The 18503-nt window shown below is 40.8% G+C and overlaps 1 protein-coding gene across 30 annotated transcripts in view; it reads right to left on the bottom strand.

Annotated features, from left to right (window-relative positions):
* Positions 1-18503, bottom strand: part of PLAG1 (PLAG1 zinc finger) — a 42640-nt gene that overhangs the window by 6477 nt on the left and 17660 nt on the right. For 17 of the 30 annotated variants that reach the window (XM_081013486.1, XM_081013497.1, XM_081013499.1 and 14 more), the window contains 3 exons: positions 10451-10560; positions 5232-5335; positions 502-860 (listed from right to left, as the gene is read on the bottom strand). In XM_081013486.1, the coding sequence (XP_080869612.1) occupies positions 502-743 (242 nt within the window). In that variant the 5' untranslated portion in view covers positions 744-860; positions 5232-5335; positions 10451-10560. The other 13 variants (XM_081013487.1, XM_081013489.1, XM_081013490.1 and 10 more) reach the window with 9 other exon arrangements.

The raw sequence follows: 18503 nt of genomic DNA, 5'->3' as shown, positions 1-18503 counted from the left end.
TTATTTTGATCAAAAAGTACACGTGTTCATTTAATGGCAGCTAAATACTAAACTATTTTTTTCAAACAAATATTTTGCAAAAGACATGTCACTATAGACATTAAATGTCATACTTAAATATACCAAATCACACATTACAAGCAATTTCATTTCAATTGACATTTTAGTTTGATGTTTAAGTTATTTTAATAATATATTTCATTATATATGAATATTTCAATTATGCCCATAGCAAAAATGCTCAATTCATACACTTCTTGGCAACATGTTTATACAACTGAAAAAAGCTTTAAACTCCTCTTTGAAAACACACACAAAGACTGAAAGATATTAGCTTGTAAAACTATGCACTATAGTTTATACTTCTACAATCTGATGTCTAAATTAACTAACATTTCCTCCCTGCAAATCAGCTGAAGTGTACACAGATATATACGTTTACAAAGCTTAAAATGGCCAACAAATGATAATATAATCTGAAAAATAAATAGAGTTTAATACCTTAGTAATTTGTACTTAGAAACAAAGGCCTTGGTGCAGTCTTGTTGTGTGCACTTGTAGGGCCTCTCTCCTGTGTGAGAGTATGAGTGAACCTTTAATTTCTCAACACTGTTAAAGGCCTTGTCACACAGTTGGCAAGGAAAGTTTTTTCTTGGTTTGGATTCACCACGCTTACGTTTCCCTGAAGGGACTTTCTGGGTATCTCTTACTTCTGACAAATCACCAGGAATGACAGTGGCCATCGCAGCCTAAACCAGGCCTTCTTGTTGGACACTTGGGAATTGCCCAACTCCACTAAATGATTTAGCTTTAGATGGCTTCTCAAGTTTCATGTGGTCGTTAAAGAAAGCAAAAGGGGACTGGAAAAAAAAATAAGAAACAACTATTTGTAACTACACTTAATTTTGAAGTTTACTTGCTATGTGATGTTTTTGAATAAAGCTTATATAAAATTAGGTTCAGCTGGTCTAATGTAATATATGTAGGCTCATTTAAGCTATTTATCACAGCTCATAATTCACTGCTCAGGATGGACAGAACCACATATGTGCTGAAACTACATCTTGCCATTCTTCTGAGGTTCTAGAGGCAATGTAGCAGTACTGCAAGAATTTATCTAAGCCTTAAATAAAAGTAACTGTTCCTATATTTCTGTAGAAAACAGTTTCTCATCTAGTATCAAATCAAAGTGATATTGCTAAGTGAGTGCCATCTACTGAAGAAAAAAAAAGCACAATTCAAAAGGAATCTAGTCTGAAGCAGCACTGTAAACTGGACTAAAAATAATGGTGCATGATACAGCACTCTCATGACTATACTACTACAGAACTTTGGGGGAAATGCAAGTATGAATAGCCTTACATAAAAATTTTTATTGCCTGCGGAATACAAAATGCCAAGGAAAAGTCCCTGTGAACCGATAACTATAATGTCTAATCTACCTCAGTGTCTTCTGACCGTATAGTTATTTATGCACAGAGACTTCAAAATACGATGATGATGATAATAAATGTATTCAATCATGCAAATCCTCAAACTGCATTCCAGAGTGCTATAGTCCTGAATGGTCTGTACCATGCAATTGTTCAGCATGTGTAGAAGACCCTAATATTAGCTACATAAGGATCTGACTGACAGCCAAGCTGTGGTGATTTAGTGCTCAGGAATTATATGGGCACAAGTATGTCAACATCTACAAGAGTTATCTAATCCTTGCTTTTAGTAACCATGAGCACGCTGCAATCCTCTATTCCTAACAGTACTGTTTTTCAAATATTAAAACTAAGCTGAGATAGCAAGGCCCAAGAAGCTATTAAGGAAACAGATTGGAGGCTAGATATGCAACTGACAGATACTAAAGGTTTATGAGGAAAGACAAGCATAAGCATAGAAGGTACCGTAATAAGATTTACTCAGAGGTGTAGTTTGCATGTCATGGTAAAGCAAACTATGGCTTACTGAAACCAAGTGAATGTGACGGCTCCTGGAGAGAAGCTCACACCTGCTTTGCTCCTCCCCAGGCCTTTTAGCAGTATGGAATGGCATCCCAACTGAAGATCATGATGTCTCCTCAACCACGATCTGTAACCAAAGGACAAATCCCAGGTTCAGAAGACACACTAAGCTGAACCTTGACTCAGCTGTTGCACCGCTCTGTGCTAAAAGGTTGGGGGAGGAGCCAACATGAAGAGCCTCTCTTCTGGAGCCAACATGTTCATGCAGTTGCAATAAGCTACAGCTTGGCTTACAGTGATATGCAAACTAGGCCAGTTCCGCCTAACTGAACAATTGTCCGTAAAATATTTGGTGCTTTCAAACAAACCATGTATTCTAACGAACACCTAGTTACCATCCAAATATTTTATCTGTATATCAACTTTTGAAAAACCTGACATTGTTTTAAAAACATCCATCAGTGGATAAAAAATTAAACCTACTTCTTGGGGGACAGGGAATGGCAAAATGTATAGATTAGCCTAGCATGTTTTTTATTGTTTTATTGATTTCTGCACTTCACATTGTAAAAAGAAAAAGATTTTGATATTCATAATTTGTGCCAATTTCTTTCTAAATGAACTAGATAAATGATATAAGAAAAAAAATACCTCCCTTTGGGAAAAGTGGTAATAATTATTGCCAGGATGTTTTATCCACATGCTAAAACCTGGTCATAACAGATTCAGCTGGTTATTTGGGGAGCAACCCTATATAGATATTAAATTCTAGATTTTTAGGCTTGGCTACCACTACACTTTAACATAAGGAAGTTTGCAGACAGCAAGTTTCCTGTCCCTTCCACCCCCTTGCAGCCACCTGCCCTTCATGAAAAGCCTTTCTGGAAGTCATGGAAGTGGTGGTGTTCATCTGAATGCCCCTACTGTACAGCAGCCTCATCATGGCTGTATAGTCAGGACCAGAATGCAAATTTGTGTGCTCCTGTCCTCCAGAGTGAGCATCCCTAGCCTCTGATATTTAGGGGCTTCCTAAGATTGATTTTATGCCTGCATCAGCAATTTCATTAACCACACTTAGCATCAACCACAGTTTATAACCATAGTTAAGACCATTTTTTATAAAGTGGCTATTGAATATGTTGTTGCAGTTGCAATACCAATAATAGTTAGCCCAAAACTGATAGTGGGAGCCAGACCCACCTGAGAAGGCTCAAACCTTAGGGTTCAAGTTCTCTGGGAACTGCTGATCTCTCATGTACTCATGGTTAGGCCACTGGGAAAGCCCAAATAGTTCTAAGAGCTTTTTAACAGCAGAGAGGAAAGGGCAACTATGAAACTCACAACTGACACACTATCTGGGGGTGGGGGACTACATTTTTTGATAAAATGGTACATTTTAATGCATCTTCCACAACAAATTGAATAACATACCCCTATTTGTTGTGCCAGATACTGATACTCTGAGGACGTCCTAAGTGAAAAGGAACTGAAGCTGTTCCAGTGACCAATTGTTGTGTCCCTTAATTAGCAACAAAAGCAAACAAGTGCAAGTCAAAAGACAAATGAAAAATAAAGCACATTTAGTTATTTGCCTGCCATGTTTCTAACCTTTCCTTATTGGTACCAATAATGCTTAATTAAGAAAATATGATGAAGTGGGAACTGGGAAGCAGAACACGCATTCCCAAAATTCAGTTGTGTATCCCTATAAAAGTCTTAAGCGAATAAACTGCAAAACCTAAGTGAGCACAAAAAAATACTAAAATACAAGAAGTGTTTATGGAAATACTTAATGAATTCGGAAAGAAAGCATAACATCTCATGGTGATTACTGCTTCATCGTAATTCCGTAGCCTTATGGCATCTTCAAGCCCTATAAAAGAAGCTACACCTATAGTGAACTGCAATTTTATCTACCCACATAGATTTAGTGGCAAGATTTTCAAGGATTTGTCTCAATACAATGATGACATTGAACGAATTGTAAGGCCTTAGAAGTACCTTGGAAAAGAACTAGAACTGCTGCCTTTTGCTGTCAGAAAGTTGTGAGTAGGCTCAACCATATATGTTTGTGCATGTGTGTGTAATTGCTATACTTAAAAAAAAATGGGTGAGACTATCTCAAGACCCTACATATAGCACAATCACCTGCATTGTGGACCACAGGTAGTGGTGTGTCCAGCTGTACAGCAGGAGGGGTATGACTGAAAGAGAAAAACCAGTACGAGAAATGCTGAGCCCTTGCCCCAGCAACAGGTTTTTGTTCTTATTTTTGGCGACCAAAACCAGTCCCCCTAGCCACGTTTCATTTTGGTCTATGAGTTCAGCTACATGTAATGGATTGTGGGGCTCAAAAGCTAGGTACAATGAGTTCAGCAATCCTCTTTCACCACCTCTCTTTCACTTTAAATATACTGTGCTTTAGAGTTGCACTGCAGACCCATGTTTGAATGCTCAAGTCTACTGCTACTACATCTAGCTAAGGCCTCAAGAACATTTCATTTAAGGAGTTGAAACTATGTGCTGAATAAGAAAGATCTTTATTGCCCTGGAATCTAACCACTGAATTCATTACGATGATGCAAATGCTAATAAATTAAGTGCGGCTATGTCCTCATATAAAAGCAGTTTCAGCAGGCAGGATCCAAAGAGGCCTGTGCATGCACGTAAAGCACTTCCAAGAGTACCAGGGGTGGGGAAGTTGATCTTCCCTTACAACTGCACCACCTTGTGCCCACTGAATTCTCTTCAGAGTGTGCTCTAACCGTTAGAAGCAGCTGGGAGGAGAGAGAGGGAAAGGAGAGGGATGCACGCAAGGAGTTTCAGTAGAAAGGGAGGATCAGTAAAGCCCTAGTGCACACGTAGAGCATTGCATATGGTCCTCTGGAGCCCAGCCATTTAAATTTGGTTATGCTAGTCCTGGAGTAAATTTCTGATTAAACCACTCACTGGCTTATTATTTCTAGCTATCTAGATAAGCTAATTCAATTGTGGATGTACAGGCTGAGCAATGCAGACAGGATTTTAACATTAATGTTCAAATATTACACTTCTCAAAGACCAGCTGAAAATTTTTTGAATCACAATGCCTATTTTCAGCTTCAGTATATTATTACTTATTCATATTTGTTCTTTCACAACTATAGGATGGATGATACAGTTATTAGAAACCATTTAAAATCTACGTTAAAAAACAATACTTTTATATATTTTGTACCATTTTAAAAGGTGTTCATACTCAAAACAGATTTATGGTAGCCTCTGTTCAGTGCACACCTGGTGATGGATAACGAAGAAAAACCTTCAGATTTTGGTCTTAACCAGTTCCACTGACATGTCTAGGAGCAAACCAGAATCCAGTGCTTCCCATTTTTGCTGATCTGAAAAACAAAGAAGAAGGGGCTAGACATTAGTGAAGAGGCTGACTTCAGAAAACTAGATGTCAATGGGAAAGAAAAATAGCCTGTGCTCATACTTTTTATGGTATATAACAATAATTAACAGTAATCATGATCCAGATTTTCTGCAGGCAGAGAACAACGTATCTTGTCTCTAGACAGGACTAGAAGACAGTAAGTCAGAAGAGGAGATAAGCTAGAAAGCTAATATAGTCTTCTCCCACCCTTGGCGCTAAAACAACAGTGTTGCCCAACAGTACACTCCTCTTTCTGGCTGCATGCAATCTTCTAGTCTTCAGCAGACTAACAGCACCAGGAGCAGTTCTGCACATAGGATCCAAGTAACTGAATGTGCCCAGAGGAAGAATGTTCTGTGAGACACTGCCATTACATGAGCACCAAGAGGGATGACAAGTCAGATGTAATCAATCTTCACTACTCTTCTTGTTTGCGTCCTCATTCCCTGTTCTGCTCCTTCCCTTTGATTCACTCACTTGTTTCCAGTCCTTTGCACATGGAATCAACATGCTTTACAATGGTCAATGCATACCAGCTTACCATTACTTTTTAATTTAATGCACGTAACTGATAATGGTGAATTTCAAAAGGTAGTAATTCCATAAGCAACGGCAATACCATAAGCCAAATAACTCCAAAGATGAGAGTACAAGTGGGAAATTTTGGAACAAGATGGAGACAGACTAAAATTGCAGAGCTTTGAAAAATTGAAAAATAAAGTGCGAGATTGGCTCCATTATTACCAAATAATGGAGGCATACAATTTGGACAAAAAAGTTGGTTTCCAGGTGGAAAAATCAAAATTGGAAACAGAACTGTTAGATCCAAAAATCAAGAATTTGTCAAGAATGTATAACTTGCTGTTGAAATGGAACACTCAGGATGAAATGGTGAAATCAGCTATGATTAAATGGGCACAAGATGTTGGACATAATATAATGATGGCTGACTGGGAACAGTTATGGACCACAGGTATGAAATTCACGGCATGTAATGCCCTAAGAGAAAATTTAATGAAAATGATTTATAGGTGGTACATGACACCAGTCAAGCTTGCAAAAATTTACCATTTGCCCGACAACAAATGTTGGAAATGTAATGAGACTGAAGGTACATTCTTTCATCTTTGGTGGACATGCCCAAGGATTAAGACATACTGGGAGATGATTTATAATGAAATGAAAAAGGTATTTACATATACCTTCCTGAAGAAACCAGAGGCCTTTCTCCTGGGCATGGTCGGCCAATTGGTGCCAAAGAAGGATAGAACCTTTTTTATGTATGCAACAACAGCAGCAAGAATACTCATCGCAAAGTATTGGAAGACACAAGATTTACCCACCCGGGAAGAATGGCAGATGAAGTTGATGGACTATATGGAATTGGCGGAAATGACTGGCAGAATCCGAGACCAGGGAGAAGAGTTGGTGGAAGAAGATTGGGAAAAGTTTAAAGACTATTTACAGAAATACTGTAAAATTAATGAATGTTAGAAAAATGTTGGAATGAAGTTATATGGCTTTAATAGAAATGTTATTAGGAATTAAGTATAAATAGATTAATAGAGTATTAAAGGAAAAAATAAGGTTAGAATGTATTATAGGATAGAAAACAGAGGAAGATGGAAAGGAATTGCTGAAACAATTAACAGAAGTGGAATACAAAAAGGGAGGTGTGAGGAGGTCGTGGAAATAAGTGAATGAAAGATGGGATATTGAAATTGTTTGATTTATTTTACTGTTTTAGTTTTGTTTTGTTAGTTTAATGTATTTAATGTGTCAATGTTATGTAGTGTTTTTGTATTGTATTGTACTGTTTTTGTAGTGTTTAAATTGTTGGAAAAGTAATAAATATTATTTAAAAAACAAAAAACAAAGATGAGAGTACAAGTGTTTGAGTTCCATTTGAGGTGTGGGTGCATGCATGCATATGATTTGAATGAAGAAGTATCAGTTAGAAGAATAGTTAAGCACTCTTCCCCCATCCTGTCTCTTCACCAATCATACATGTCCCTGAAGTGGGGCTTCCAGTTATGAAAAGGGATGATGGGCAGCCATTACACGCACTTATACATAACTTGCTCCATCGTCTGCAAGTATGAATTGCAATATGGATCAAATTCAAATTATTTTTTTAAAAAATAAGGATCCACCTTATTTCTTTAATTTTAAGTACTGTTAAACTGTTTTAATACTGTGTTTTAATTGTTGTAACCTGCCCTGGGACTTTGGGTGAAGGGCTGCTAATAAACTGTAGCAATAATAATACAAACAAAACAATTTCTCAATCCATTTACATTAGAGAGAACAAATTGACAAGACAAACAATGTTACTTTTGATGTGTTGGACAAAGATTAGCTTTAAAATGAAAAGATTACTGTATTAGTTTCAAAGGCCTATTCACATATAACACTAAGCCATGGGTTATATAGGCAAAGTGTGATTTGTTCAGCCATTCGAAGCATGCCCAGCAGACTAACTATGGTTAGACTAACAAAGCCATGGTTTGTTGTTGGCATATGAATCATGATTTGTTTTTAACTATGGTTTGTCATTATGTCTAAATCCTGCAGCCTCACCTAACCATGGTTTGTTTGACAACCCCACCTCAGACTCTCACCAAAAATGGTCATCCCACCATACATACAATCACAAAATATAAAACTATTAACATGCAATCTAAACAGTTTTAATAGGAAGCAACAAAAAACAGAGCAGACAATGTCTGGGAAATGTTAGAAGTACTAAAAGAAATAACTTATTTATTTCCACTGGGAATGGGCTAGGAAATTATAGAATACAATCAAGAAAACAAATCAAAAATATAGTTACTGTTGAATTCACTATTGTTTACTTTATACAAAAGAGATACTGTTCAATATTTATGCATTGATATTGTGTATGATTGACTCAAGAATAAGTTATGCACAATATTAGAGAGTATTCTCTCTTCCCACAACTTAAAATAGAATGAAAACAGCACTTATCAAAGTGAACACTTCCATTCAGACAGATGTTCCTATTTTAGTTGGTTTCATATCAAAATTGTTTAATTAGGGTGAACACATGAAGACCAAAATGTAATACTTATTCCAGTACATTTTTATTAATTATTTACAAAAAAGTTTCACACATCAAATACAATTTATATGTTCACGTTAGCAATGTATTATTGTTAATACATTGCACATATTTAGTGTACTTAATAATAATGATGGTAATAATAATAATAATAATAATAATAATAATAATAATAACAATTTTAATATTATACCCCGCCCATCTGGTTGGGTTTCCCCACAATGCATCAAAGCCAACATTGAGATAATGGCAAAAGGTCATCAACACACACGTGTCTGTGATAAAAGTCTTGATTTTTTTAAAGATTTTTGCAGGTGTAGTACTACTATCTGGCACCAGCACAGCCTGCAAAAAGCAATCTCACTGAAGCTACTATTCAGGAGACATCCCAGTCCTCTGGACAGGCTTTTCAGAGAATCATAGAATTAGAGTTAGAAGGGACTGTGAAGGTCATTTAGTCCAACTCCTTGCAATGCAGGAATCTTTTGACCAATGTGGTGTTCAAACCCACAACCCTGAGATTAAGAGTCTCCTGTTCTACCAACTAGCTACAGTAAGGAACTACAGTGAGAAGAGGAAAAAGAAAAACTCTGTTTTGTGAGGTTCCTCCCACATTTGGTTATCAAGATAAAAACACAGTGCCCTTTTCTCTCTCTCTCAAAATGATAACATTGTAAAATGAAGTGTATAATATCAAGTTGTGATTTTATATCTAAATAATCATTTCCCTCACCCCAGTGACACTTGCACTTTGTTTGGATATAACTTTTAAACTACAGGGGAATCCCCACTTACACGGGCGTTCCGTTCCGGGACGCACACAAGTGGGGATTCACCCATTCTGCCCTGCCCTTTTTTATCGCCATTTTTGGCACGTGTGTTAGCAGAAGCACACATGCTGATTGTGCGCAAGTTGGGAGACATCTGTATATTACTGAAGTTGCTTCTTAATCATATATTTCAGTTTATATTTTTTGGGACATATTTATTAAGGCATATTTCTGCAGGGTTTTTTTGTTTTGCTTTTAACAGACTGGATCAAATGCCAGTAAGTTTACAGAACCAGAAAGTTTTCCTGTTCAAAATATTCCAAAACAACCCACAACACTGGGCATATAAGAGTATTAACAGACTTGTTAGATCAGATGAAGTCTAGTGCAGCTTTGTTTTCAATGGTGACTAGCCAGATGCTTCTGTTTACAATCAAGACATGAATATGATTCTATTTCCCACCTGCAGGTGTCCCTAGCATCCAGTATGGAGAGTTATACTGTCTCTGAACATGTGGGTTTAGATATTATGGCTGATAAGAGGTACCTTCAATTCACAGAGCTGTGGTAGAATTCTAAAAAAGATCTATGTAAAGGTGTGGTTAGGGGTAGTTTGACAGGACTGGTAGGGTTTATAGCATTCCCACTTCTGGGAGGCATCAGCCATCCCCGCTTGTAAACGTGGGAATGCACCTATAATTATAAACATGAATAAAAGTCAACCTAACTAAGAGCTCGTCCACTTGTTCTGTGTCTAAAAAAAATGGGGCCGGTCTGAGTGTTATTCTGCTGGTCCCGTGCTTTCTAGGCATGGGTCTGAATGGCTGTGTGTTTGCCCCCCCAGCTTTTGCCTAGAAAACACACTCTTGACTGCTGAATCGGAAAAAACAACAATCCACAGAAAACCCAATTGCAATTTGGTCTGATTCAGTGGTAAACTGTGGGTTTCCCTGGGGAAAAGCAGCGGGACAAATGGAGGTGTGGATGAGACCCTAAAAGGCATCATGATATGATGCGTCATGCTTGGATGAAGGAGACCAGAATCCTAAATCAGTTCTGTAGTCCATTTAAAGAATGAAATATTGTGCCCATTTTTCGGTCAAACACACCTGACCAGATTTTTTAAGCATAAAAGGAATCATCCTGAGGAATACCGGAGTACATATGTAATAAAAGTTTGTTAAAGCAAAAACATAAAAAATAAAAATAAAAAAAAACCTTCACCCACCTTTCAAGCCAGACATGTAAATAACCACTTGCCTAGATATGTAGCAGCTCACAGGCAAGTGGGAACTCACAACTCTTGATCTGCAGTACATCCACATCTCGTGTCTAGCCCTTTAAAAATAAAATAAAATTCCATCGCAGAGGGCTGAGGAAACTTTACACTTTCCAGGTATCAGAACCCAAAAATGCCTTTTACCAGTTCTGTCTGGTTCACCAGCTACAGCTTTTCTTGCACACTGATAACTTAATAATAATAATTTATTACTTATACCCCTCCCATCTGGCTGGGTTTCCCCAGCTATTCTGTGCAGCTTCCAACAAAATATTAAAAATACAATAAAACATCAGACATTAAAAACTTCCCTAAACAGGGTTGCCTTCAGATGTCTTCTAAAAGTCAGATAGTTGTTTATTTCCTTGACATCTAGTGGGAGGGCATTCCACAGGGCAAGTGCTACTACCAAGAAGGCCCTCTGCCTGGTTCCCTATAACTTCGCAGTGAGGGAACACCCAGAAGGCCCTCGGTGCTGGACCTTAGTGTCCGGGCTGAATGATGGGGGTGGAGATGCTCCTTCAGGTATACCGGGCTGAGGCCATTCAGAGCTTTAAAAGTCAGCACCAACACTTTGAATTGTGATCAGAAACGTACTGGGAGCCAATTTAGATCTTTCAGGATCGGTGTTATGTGGTCTCGGCAGCCACTGCCGTTATTTGCGTTGGTAACCTAAAACTACAAACATGAGTTTGACCAAACTGTGGGAGGCAGTGGAAGACAGGAGTGCCTGGAGTGCTCTGGTCCGTGGGGTCACGAAGAGTTGGACACGACTAAACAACTAAACTGTTGGGATACTGCCAGGGAGACAGAGTCCATCATGCCCCCACGCCGATGCCGGACGATCCATTGATCTCCCGTAGATACAGTATCAGTCAATTAGCGACATGAGCTTCCAGAAATAGCTTGCCACATTCCAGAGCTGGTGCACGCTCTTATCAGCAGAGTTCGCACAGCAAAAGACGCACTCAGGAGAGCATATTTACAAGTTTATTCAGCGTTGGTCAGAACAAAGAAAAAACATGACTGCCTGCTTCAGTGTCTCAGACACAGAGAGAGAAATGAAAGCAATAGACAAAATATAAACTTCCTGTGAACAGGAAATACGCAGACTCTGTGACTCACAAAGCCTGCTCCCTTTTAAGGTGGAACAGAAATATCCTAACATCCTCCCCCTTTCCGTGTAACCTGTAGTACCTGTGGTTCAACCCAATTGCAACCTCTGTACATAAACCTTAAGTTGTTCTCTGTTAACAACCTTAGACAACAGATCAGCAGGAATTTCATTTCCTGCCATGTAGGACACCTGAATGAGTCCTTTCTGAATACACTCTCTTGCACGATGTAGTTTAATCTGCAAGTACTTGGTTCTTTGCTTGCAACTCTCTGAGTTCAGCAAAGCCAAACAGGATCTATTGTCTTGATACACTTGTATAGGACATTCACAGAAACTCTGATGTCCTTAAACAGTTGCATCAACCATTCACAATCCATGAGGGAAAATGACAGAGCATTGAGTTCTGCTTCACAGGAACTTAGGCTTACTGTCGTCTGCTTCCTGCACAGCCAAACAGACAGTGGTTGTACATGTAGCATACTCCAGAAGTGCTTGTACCATCCGTGGTGTCACTTCCAAAACTAGCATCTGCAAAGATTTCAAGACCTCCAGTCTTCTGACTGGTGAACCTCAGCCTGTAGTGCAAAGTCCCTTTCAAATAGCGGCTATGCGCTTCAGAGCTTTCCAATCCTGAACAGTAGGATTGTTAGCATGTCTGCTAAGCAGGTTAGTGCTTACAGCAATGTCAGGTCTTGAACATCTAGCAATGAAATTCAGCTTGCCTAGAATGCATCTGTACAGCGTAGTGTCAGAAAACGCTTCAGCAGTACTATCTACCTGGTAACCTGTCACCATCGGTGTGTCTGCTGGGTTTGCATCAACCAAATTCAACCTGGTTAATACATCAGCAATTTTCTGTGTTTGGTGTACCAGAAAATTACCTGCTTGGTCCCTCTCCACCTGCAGAGAAAGATAGTTGGATACCTCACCAAGATCCTTCATGTCAAAGTGCTCCTTCAGCTGAGCGAGGGTGCTTTGGTACAAAGCCTGATTCTTCCAAAACATCAGAAGATCATCAACAAAACATAAACAATACAGTTTGTTTTGCCCCTCCTCCTTGACAAACACACATGGATCAGCTTTGCCCTGGTGAAAACCTAGAGAAAGCAATGTCTCAGTGAGTTTTGTGTTCCAACACCTGGCACTCTGCTTGAGACCATATAAGGATTTCCGAAGTTTACAGACCATTCCCTTCTGTATCTGCATTCCATCAGGTGGAAGCATAAACAGCTCCTCCCCCAAAACCCCATACTAAAAAGCTGTATTAATGTCATGATGGGAAACATGAGAGCATCAGCCGAATGCTCTCATACTTGACGGTGGGTGAGTAGGTCTCGTGGTAATCCTGTCCTGGTACCTGTGAAAAACCTCTGGCAACCAGTCTGGCTTTGTGTCTGACAACCTTGCCATTCTGGTCTGTCTTGGCCTTGAAGACCCATTTGCTGCCAACCAGTCTCATTCCTGGGACTACCGGTACCAGCTCCCAAGTTTGGTTCCTATTCAAGGAATCAACTTCAGCCTTCATGGCATTAAGCCAAGGCTCAGCATCTTTAGAGGTTAACTCCTGAACCTCTTTGAAGCTTGAAGGTTCCCACACCTTCTCTGAGCTACTAAGAACAGCAGTTGCTGTCTTAGCAAACTCATCAGCAAATCTCTTTGGAGGTCTGCTTTTGGTTGCCCTTTCAGATCTGCGTACTAGACGCAAGTCTTCTGGACTCATCTCCTCCTTCTTAGGAGAAAAGTGGCCAATGGTGAACAGTGGTTCTTCCAGTTCATTGTCAGACGCATCAGATGGTCTGACTGAGGCCTTTGCGCTCTTGTAGTCTGCTGTGTCATCACTGTCGCTGACATCAGCAGCAGCGCCGCCCACTGAGCTGGAATCCGAACTCTGATCATCATCATCATCCTCAGCTTCCTCTTCTACCTCAACATTATCTGCTTTTTTCACATCACCTTCATCCTCCTCTGGGTAACTCTGGAAAATTCCCACATTTCCCCCCCACTTAGGATTGTACTCAACACTCTTTGTGAACTTAATGGACTTAGAATCAGTCATCCATACCCTGTATGAACCTTTTTCGTACCCCATGAATAAACCATGTGCCCCACGCTTCCCAAGCTTGTTGCTCTGTGGGGTGTGTACCCACATGTCAGAACCAAAGATTCTCATGTGCTTGACGTAAGGTTTCTTACCAAACATCTTCTCATAGGGAGTACAACCAATAGGTGATGACAGTCTCCTGTTATAGGAATAAACGAACGTTGACAAAGACTCCCCCCAAAACTTCTCAGGGAGATTGGCATCATGCAACAAGGTTTTTAGGCCTTGAAGCAATGTCTGGTTTGCTCGCTCAGCAAGTCCATTCTGCCATGGCGATCTAGGCGTTGAGAGGTCATGCTGGATTCCCTTCTCAGTCAGGAAAGCTTCAAACTGCTGAGAAGTGAACTCCCTGCCTCGATCAGTAAACAAACAGCTGATACGTTTACTGTGAGCATTCTCCAACCAAGCACAGAATGCCTTGAACCTAGGAAACGCTTGCAATTTCTGCTCAAGCATAAACACATGAATTTACCTGGAAAAAGAATCAATTAGAACCGTGAAGTACCTTGCTCCACCCAAAGAGGGCGCAAGTGAACCAACCAGGTCTGCGTGGACTAGCTGGTAGGGTTTGGAAGCCTGCCTGCTAGACTCCTTGCCTTTTGGAGCGACCTTCACCTTGTTCTCTGCACAAGATACACATTTCATGTGAAACTTACAGGGCTTGATATTCAAACCCTGAACCAACTCAGGCATCTTGGCCAGTGCCTGCCAAGACATGTGAGTAAACCTTCTGTGTGCCTCGTGAATGCATCCTGCATGAAGAACTTTGTTAGTTTGTGCAACACAACAAGAATCAACATTTGACACAGCAACAGCATTGTCATCATAAGTTATACAGAATAAGCCATCCATAAACTTTGCATGCAGAATGTCCTCTTTGCCTTTCCTGATGACACAGATGCTCCTCTTGAAGGAAACCTCAAAGCCACGCCCAGTCAGCTGTGGGACACTGAGCAAATTGTCTGCAGCACCTGGAACATAAAGTACATCTTTGATGGTTGTGTGAAGACTTGCCAGTTTTACAGTCCCTTCTCCTGCGATTCGCAACGTCTTTCCATCAGCTTGGTGGATCTCTCCGTCTTGAGGTGTGAAGGAGATAAACAGATGCTTATCTTTTGCCAGATGGCGGGTGCATCCCGAATCAATAACAAATCTGGCCTTGGCCTTTGGAGCAGCTTTTCCAGCAAGCAAAACCTTGTTTTCCACCGGCGTGGGCTTTTGCTGCTTGCCCCCCTGCTCCTGGCCATCAAACTTGCCTTCGGCTTTTGGAGAAGCAGTGCTAGCAAACAAAGCCTTGTTTTCCACTGGCTTGGGCTTTTCACCCCCCTCTGCTTCTGGCCATCTGCAGACATCTGTCTCTGTTTACTTCTGGCCTTCCGGCCTTGGTTCTCATGAGAAACAGAGCTCTCAGCTGCCGACTCCTTGGCTCCCCCTGGAGGCTGGAATGCTGCCTGGGATGACATCACAGTCAGCTCCCCCTGCAGCTTGCAACCAGGCCCTCGGCATCCCTGCAAACATTTTCATTCTGGGAAACAGCCAGGACCTCCGATGCAGTCAAACTCTGGGCTGGGATGACCGGCAGATGGGCTACCTTCAAAGCATTCCACATCTGACGTGCAATCGTGTTGCCAGCTAGCGTAGCAATTTCCTCCAGAGAGACGGACAAGACAATTATGTCTATGGCCCTTGAATCTTGGGCCCTCCATCTATCTGTCAGAGGAACTGGAGGGGCTTCACACACAGTATGCCACACTCCAAACTGTCGCAGCAAACTTTCACAGCAACTTGCCCAAGTCTCATAATTGTGCCGATTTAACTTTGGGCACTCAGTGCCTTCAGAGGCTTAGAAAAACTCCATTCCAAGCTTTTACTTGAGCCGTGAGTCTTATTTCCTTCAAAGCCTGCTTATCTCGGCAGCTCATAAATCACGCTTCCCAAGCTTGTTGCTCTGTGGGGTGTGTAGCCACATGTCAGAACCAAAGATTCTCATGTGCTTGACGTAAGGCCAATTAAGCCAGCCGGACATCAAAGTCACTCTGCCGCGGCAATTTTTCCACATACCTCACAGCAGTCTGTTGCAGTCTTACTCTCCTGTAAGTGCCGTGAATCTGGGCCCATAACCTGTTGTTGGGATACTGCCAGGGAGACAGAGTCCATCATGCCCCCACGCCGCAGAGTCCATCATGCCACAGTTATGTGCAGAAGCAATGCTTTCCTTCATCTCCTCCTTTCTTTTCTTATTTGCGAGGTGTTCTGGGTGAATAAGACAAAAATATTTCGGGATACGTGGTTTGCCAGCGCATGCCTGAAATAAGTTCGCCAGGGTTGATGGGACAAAAATGTTTCGGGATACGTGGTATGCCAGCGCATGCCCGAAATAAGTTCACCACATCTCCCCTAATGTTTACTGCTGGTGCTGCAATTTCGCAAAGTAGGCAGCAATGATTTTATTGGGTGGCTGAGGGGGAAAGAGAAGCCGAGACAAAAGACTTATGAGTCCAGGAATGCATTGGAGGAAGCAACATAGCAAAATCAATATACATATTATAATAATGGCACATTGAAAGAGATTACGAAGCCAATTCAGGTTTGGCAACCAGCCAGTCAGCCACTGGGTGAATGAATCCCAGAGGCCAGAAAGTCCAACGTCCTGTTTAATGTGGTGTATGAGATTTTGCAAATGAGCGATTTGCTTTTGGATGGCTTTGGAATTATCAGTAATATAAAAACAACACATGTCGTCCACTTGTTCACAGCTGTAATGATGAAGCATCAATAGATAATCAATAGCAGCGCGGTTCTGCAGAAGACCATGCTGGAGTTCACTCTGCTCTTTATTCAGAAGATGAAGCGCTTGAGAAGTAAAATTCAGGGCTTTTGCTGCAGAACAAGCTAAAGAGTTAATGTTCCTACTATTGCATACAGCCAATCCAGGGACTCCTAGGAGAGAAACAGCTAAAGAGATATATTCAGACCTACTGGGAAGAGAAATTGAATCGTCACAATCGTTAGTCAATGCAATAGAGCGGCGATATCGAGAGTGGGTCAAATGATGCTTTTTGGGTAATACGATGGACAAACGGCTTAAGCAGCAGGGTGTGCCATGGCTGATGTTTGCTGGAATGTAATTAAATGTATAGCCAGGACACGTCCAGAACCAGCCAGCAGGTAGTTCTGTGTATTTATATACATAAGAAATATTTACATAATTAGAGCAGTGGAAATTATCCTTGCCCATTTTTACACAGTTGGTTTTTGTGCAATTTACCATACGGGCGCAAGTGACATTAAAAGAAGCCACGTATGGGGTCAATAAATCAATGGCCAGAGGTGGGCGTTGGCGCACTTGGTTACCCCAGACATAGTAACTGGAATAACCAAGGGTGCGGAGAGAATCATTTTGGGGTAGGGATGAGAAAAACCAGGTATCATTTTGTATGTCAAAAGGGTCATGGCAAACAGGGATAAGGCAGGAGCCAAGGATTTCACCTATTGATACCTGTTGGGTTAGGCAAAAGGAAGAAATATTGAGGGTCTTTGCAAAAGATTCCCACACATTTGTTGGTGTGTAGTTACCTGCTATTAAGAGCGGAAGCAGAAAGAGGCAAAAACAAAACGCTGAAAATGAGCACTAAAGCAAGTAGCTTTTCCCCTGTTATGGGCCATTGTTCTACCCATACCGGGGTGGTTGATTTCCAGTTGAGGGGGAGTGCAAGCTTACTCATTAAATTGAACGGTAGCTTGTAATTGTTGTAGTAAGTCTCTGCCCCACAGATTGAGGTGGATTTTCAGCACACAGGGCTGGATATATGCAATGGTTTCAGAGCTATCAGGCAGAGAATCAGGCAGCCACTGTACGCTTTTGGAAGAGGTTTGAGGTCCACCTACACCCCAAACTGCAGAGGCAGACTCAAGGGGCCACGTGGGGTCCCAGCAACTACTGGAAATTACAGAAATGTCCGCGCCTGTGTCAATCAAGCCTTCCAGAACCTTGCCATTTATCTTGTACTTACGAAGAAGTTTCTGATGACCATGGTCTTCCTTTCTTTTCTTATTTGAAAAGAAATGCCACAGTTATGTGCAGAAGCAATGCTTTCCTTCAGGAAATATCCTAACATAAACAACAACAACCTAAAGGCTGGATTACTGTAATGCATTCTATATGGGGCTTTGGAAGTTCCTGATTTGGAAGCCCATACAGATAGGGTGCATGGCCGACACCGTGACACCACTGTTAAAACATTTTCACTAGCTATCCATTTACTACTATGTCATGTTCATTGATTCGCAAAGCCCTGAACAACTTGAGAGATCCAGGGTACCTTATATTTCAGCTCAATCACTGAGTTCATCTGCAAGAGCATTGTTAGTCATCTCCCAAAGTTGGTAAAGCTCACCTGACAGCAATAAGAAATTGCACTGACACAGTTCTAGAATGCTCTGCCAATAAAGATTCAGCAGACATCTTATATTTTAATTTTTACATTTCCACTGAAAAGCCCCCTGCTTTCTTTTGCAAATAGCACTGCCACTTTATCTTTTTTGTACCTAATGGAGACCTGGTAATTGACCACAAAAATGCAACAACATGTACACTAAAGCTCACAACTTACACACTTTTAACTTGTGTGCATTCAGCTTTCCATACTTGGCAAAAAAAATAAAGAATAAATACCAAGGGGGTGGATATCCAGAAAAGACTTTGGCAATGCCACCTGTCATTGAATGTGATGTGTTCTGACTATACAGGCAGTGACCATTTTAGGAATGTCCAATATGTGTGT

Source organism: Podarcis pityusensis (genome assembly GCF_964106645.2).
Source record: "Podarcis pityusensis genome assembly, chromosome: 7".
Classification (NCBI taxonomy): domain Eukaryota; kingdom Metazoa; phylum Chordata; class Lepidosauria; order Squamata; family Lacertidae; genus Podarcis; species Podarcis pityusensis.
Note: the sequence above shows the minus strand (reverse complement) of the source record. Positions and strands in the feature narration are given on the sequence as shown.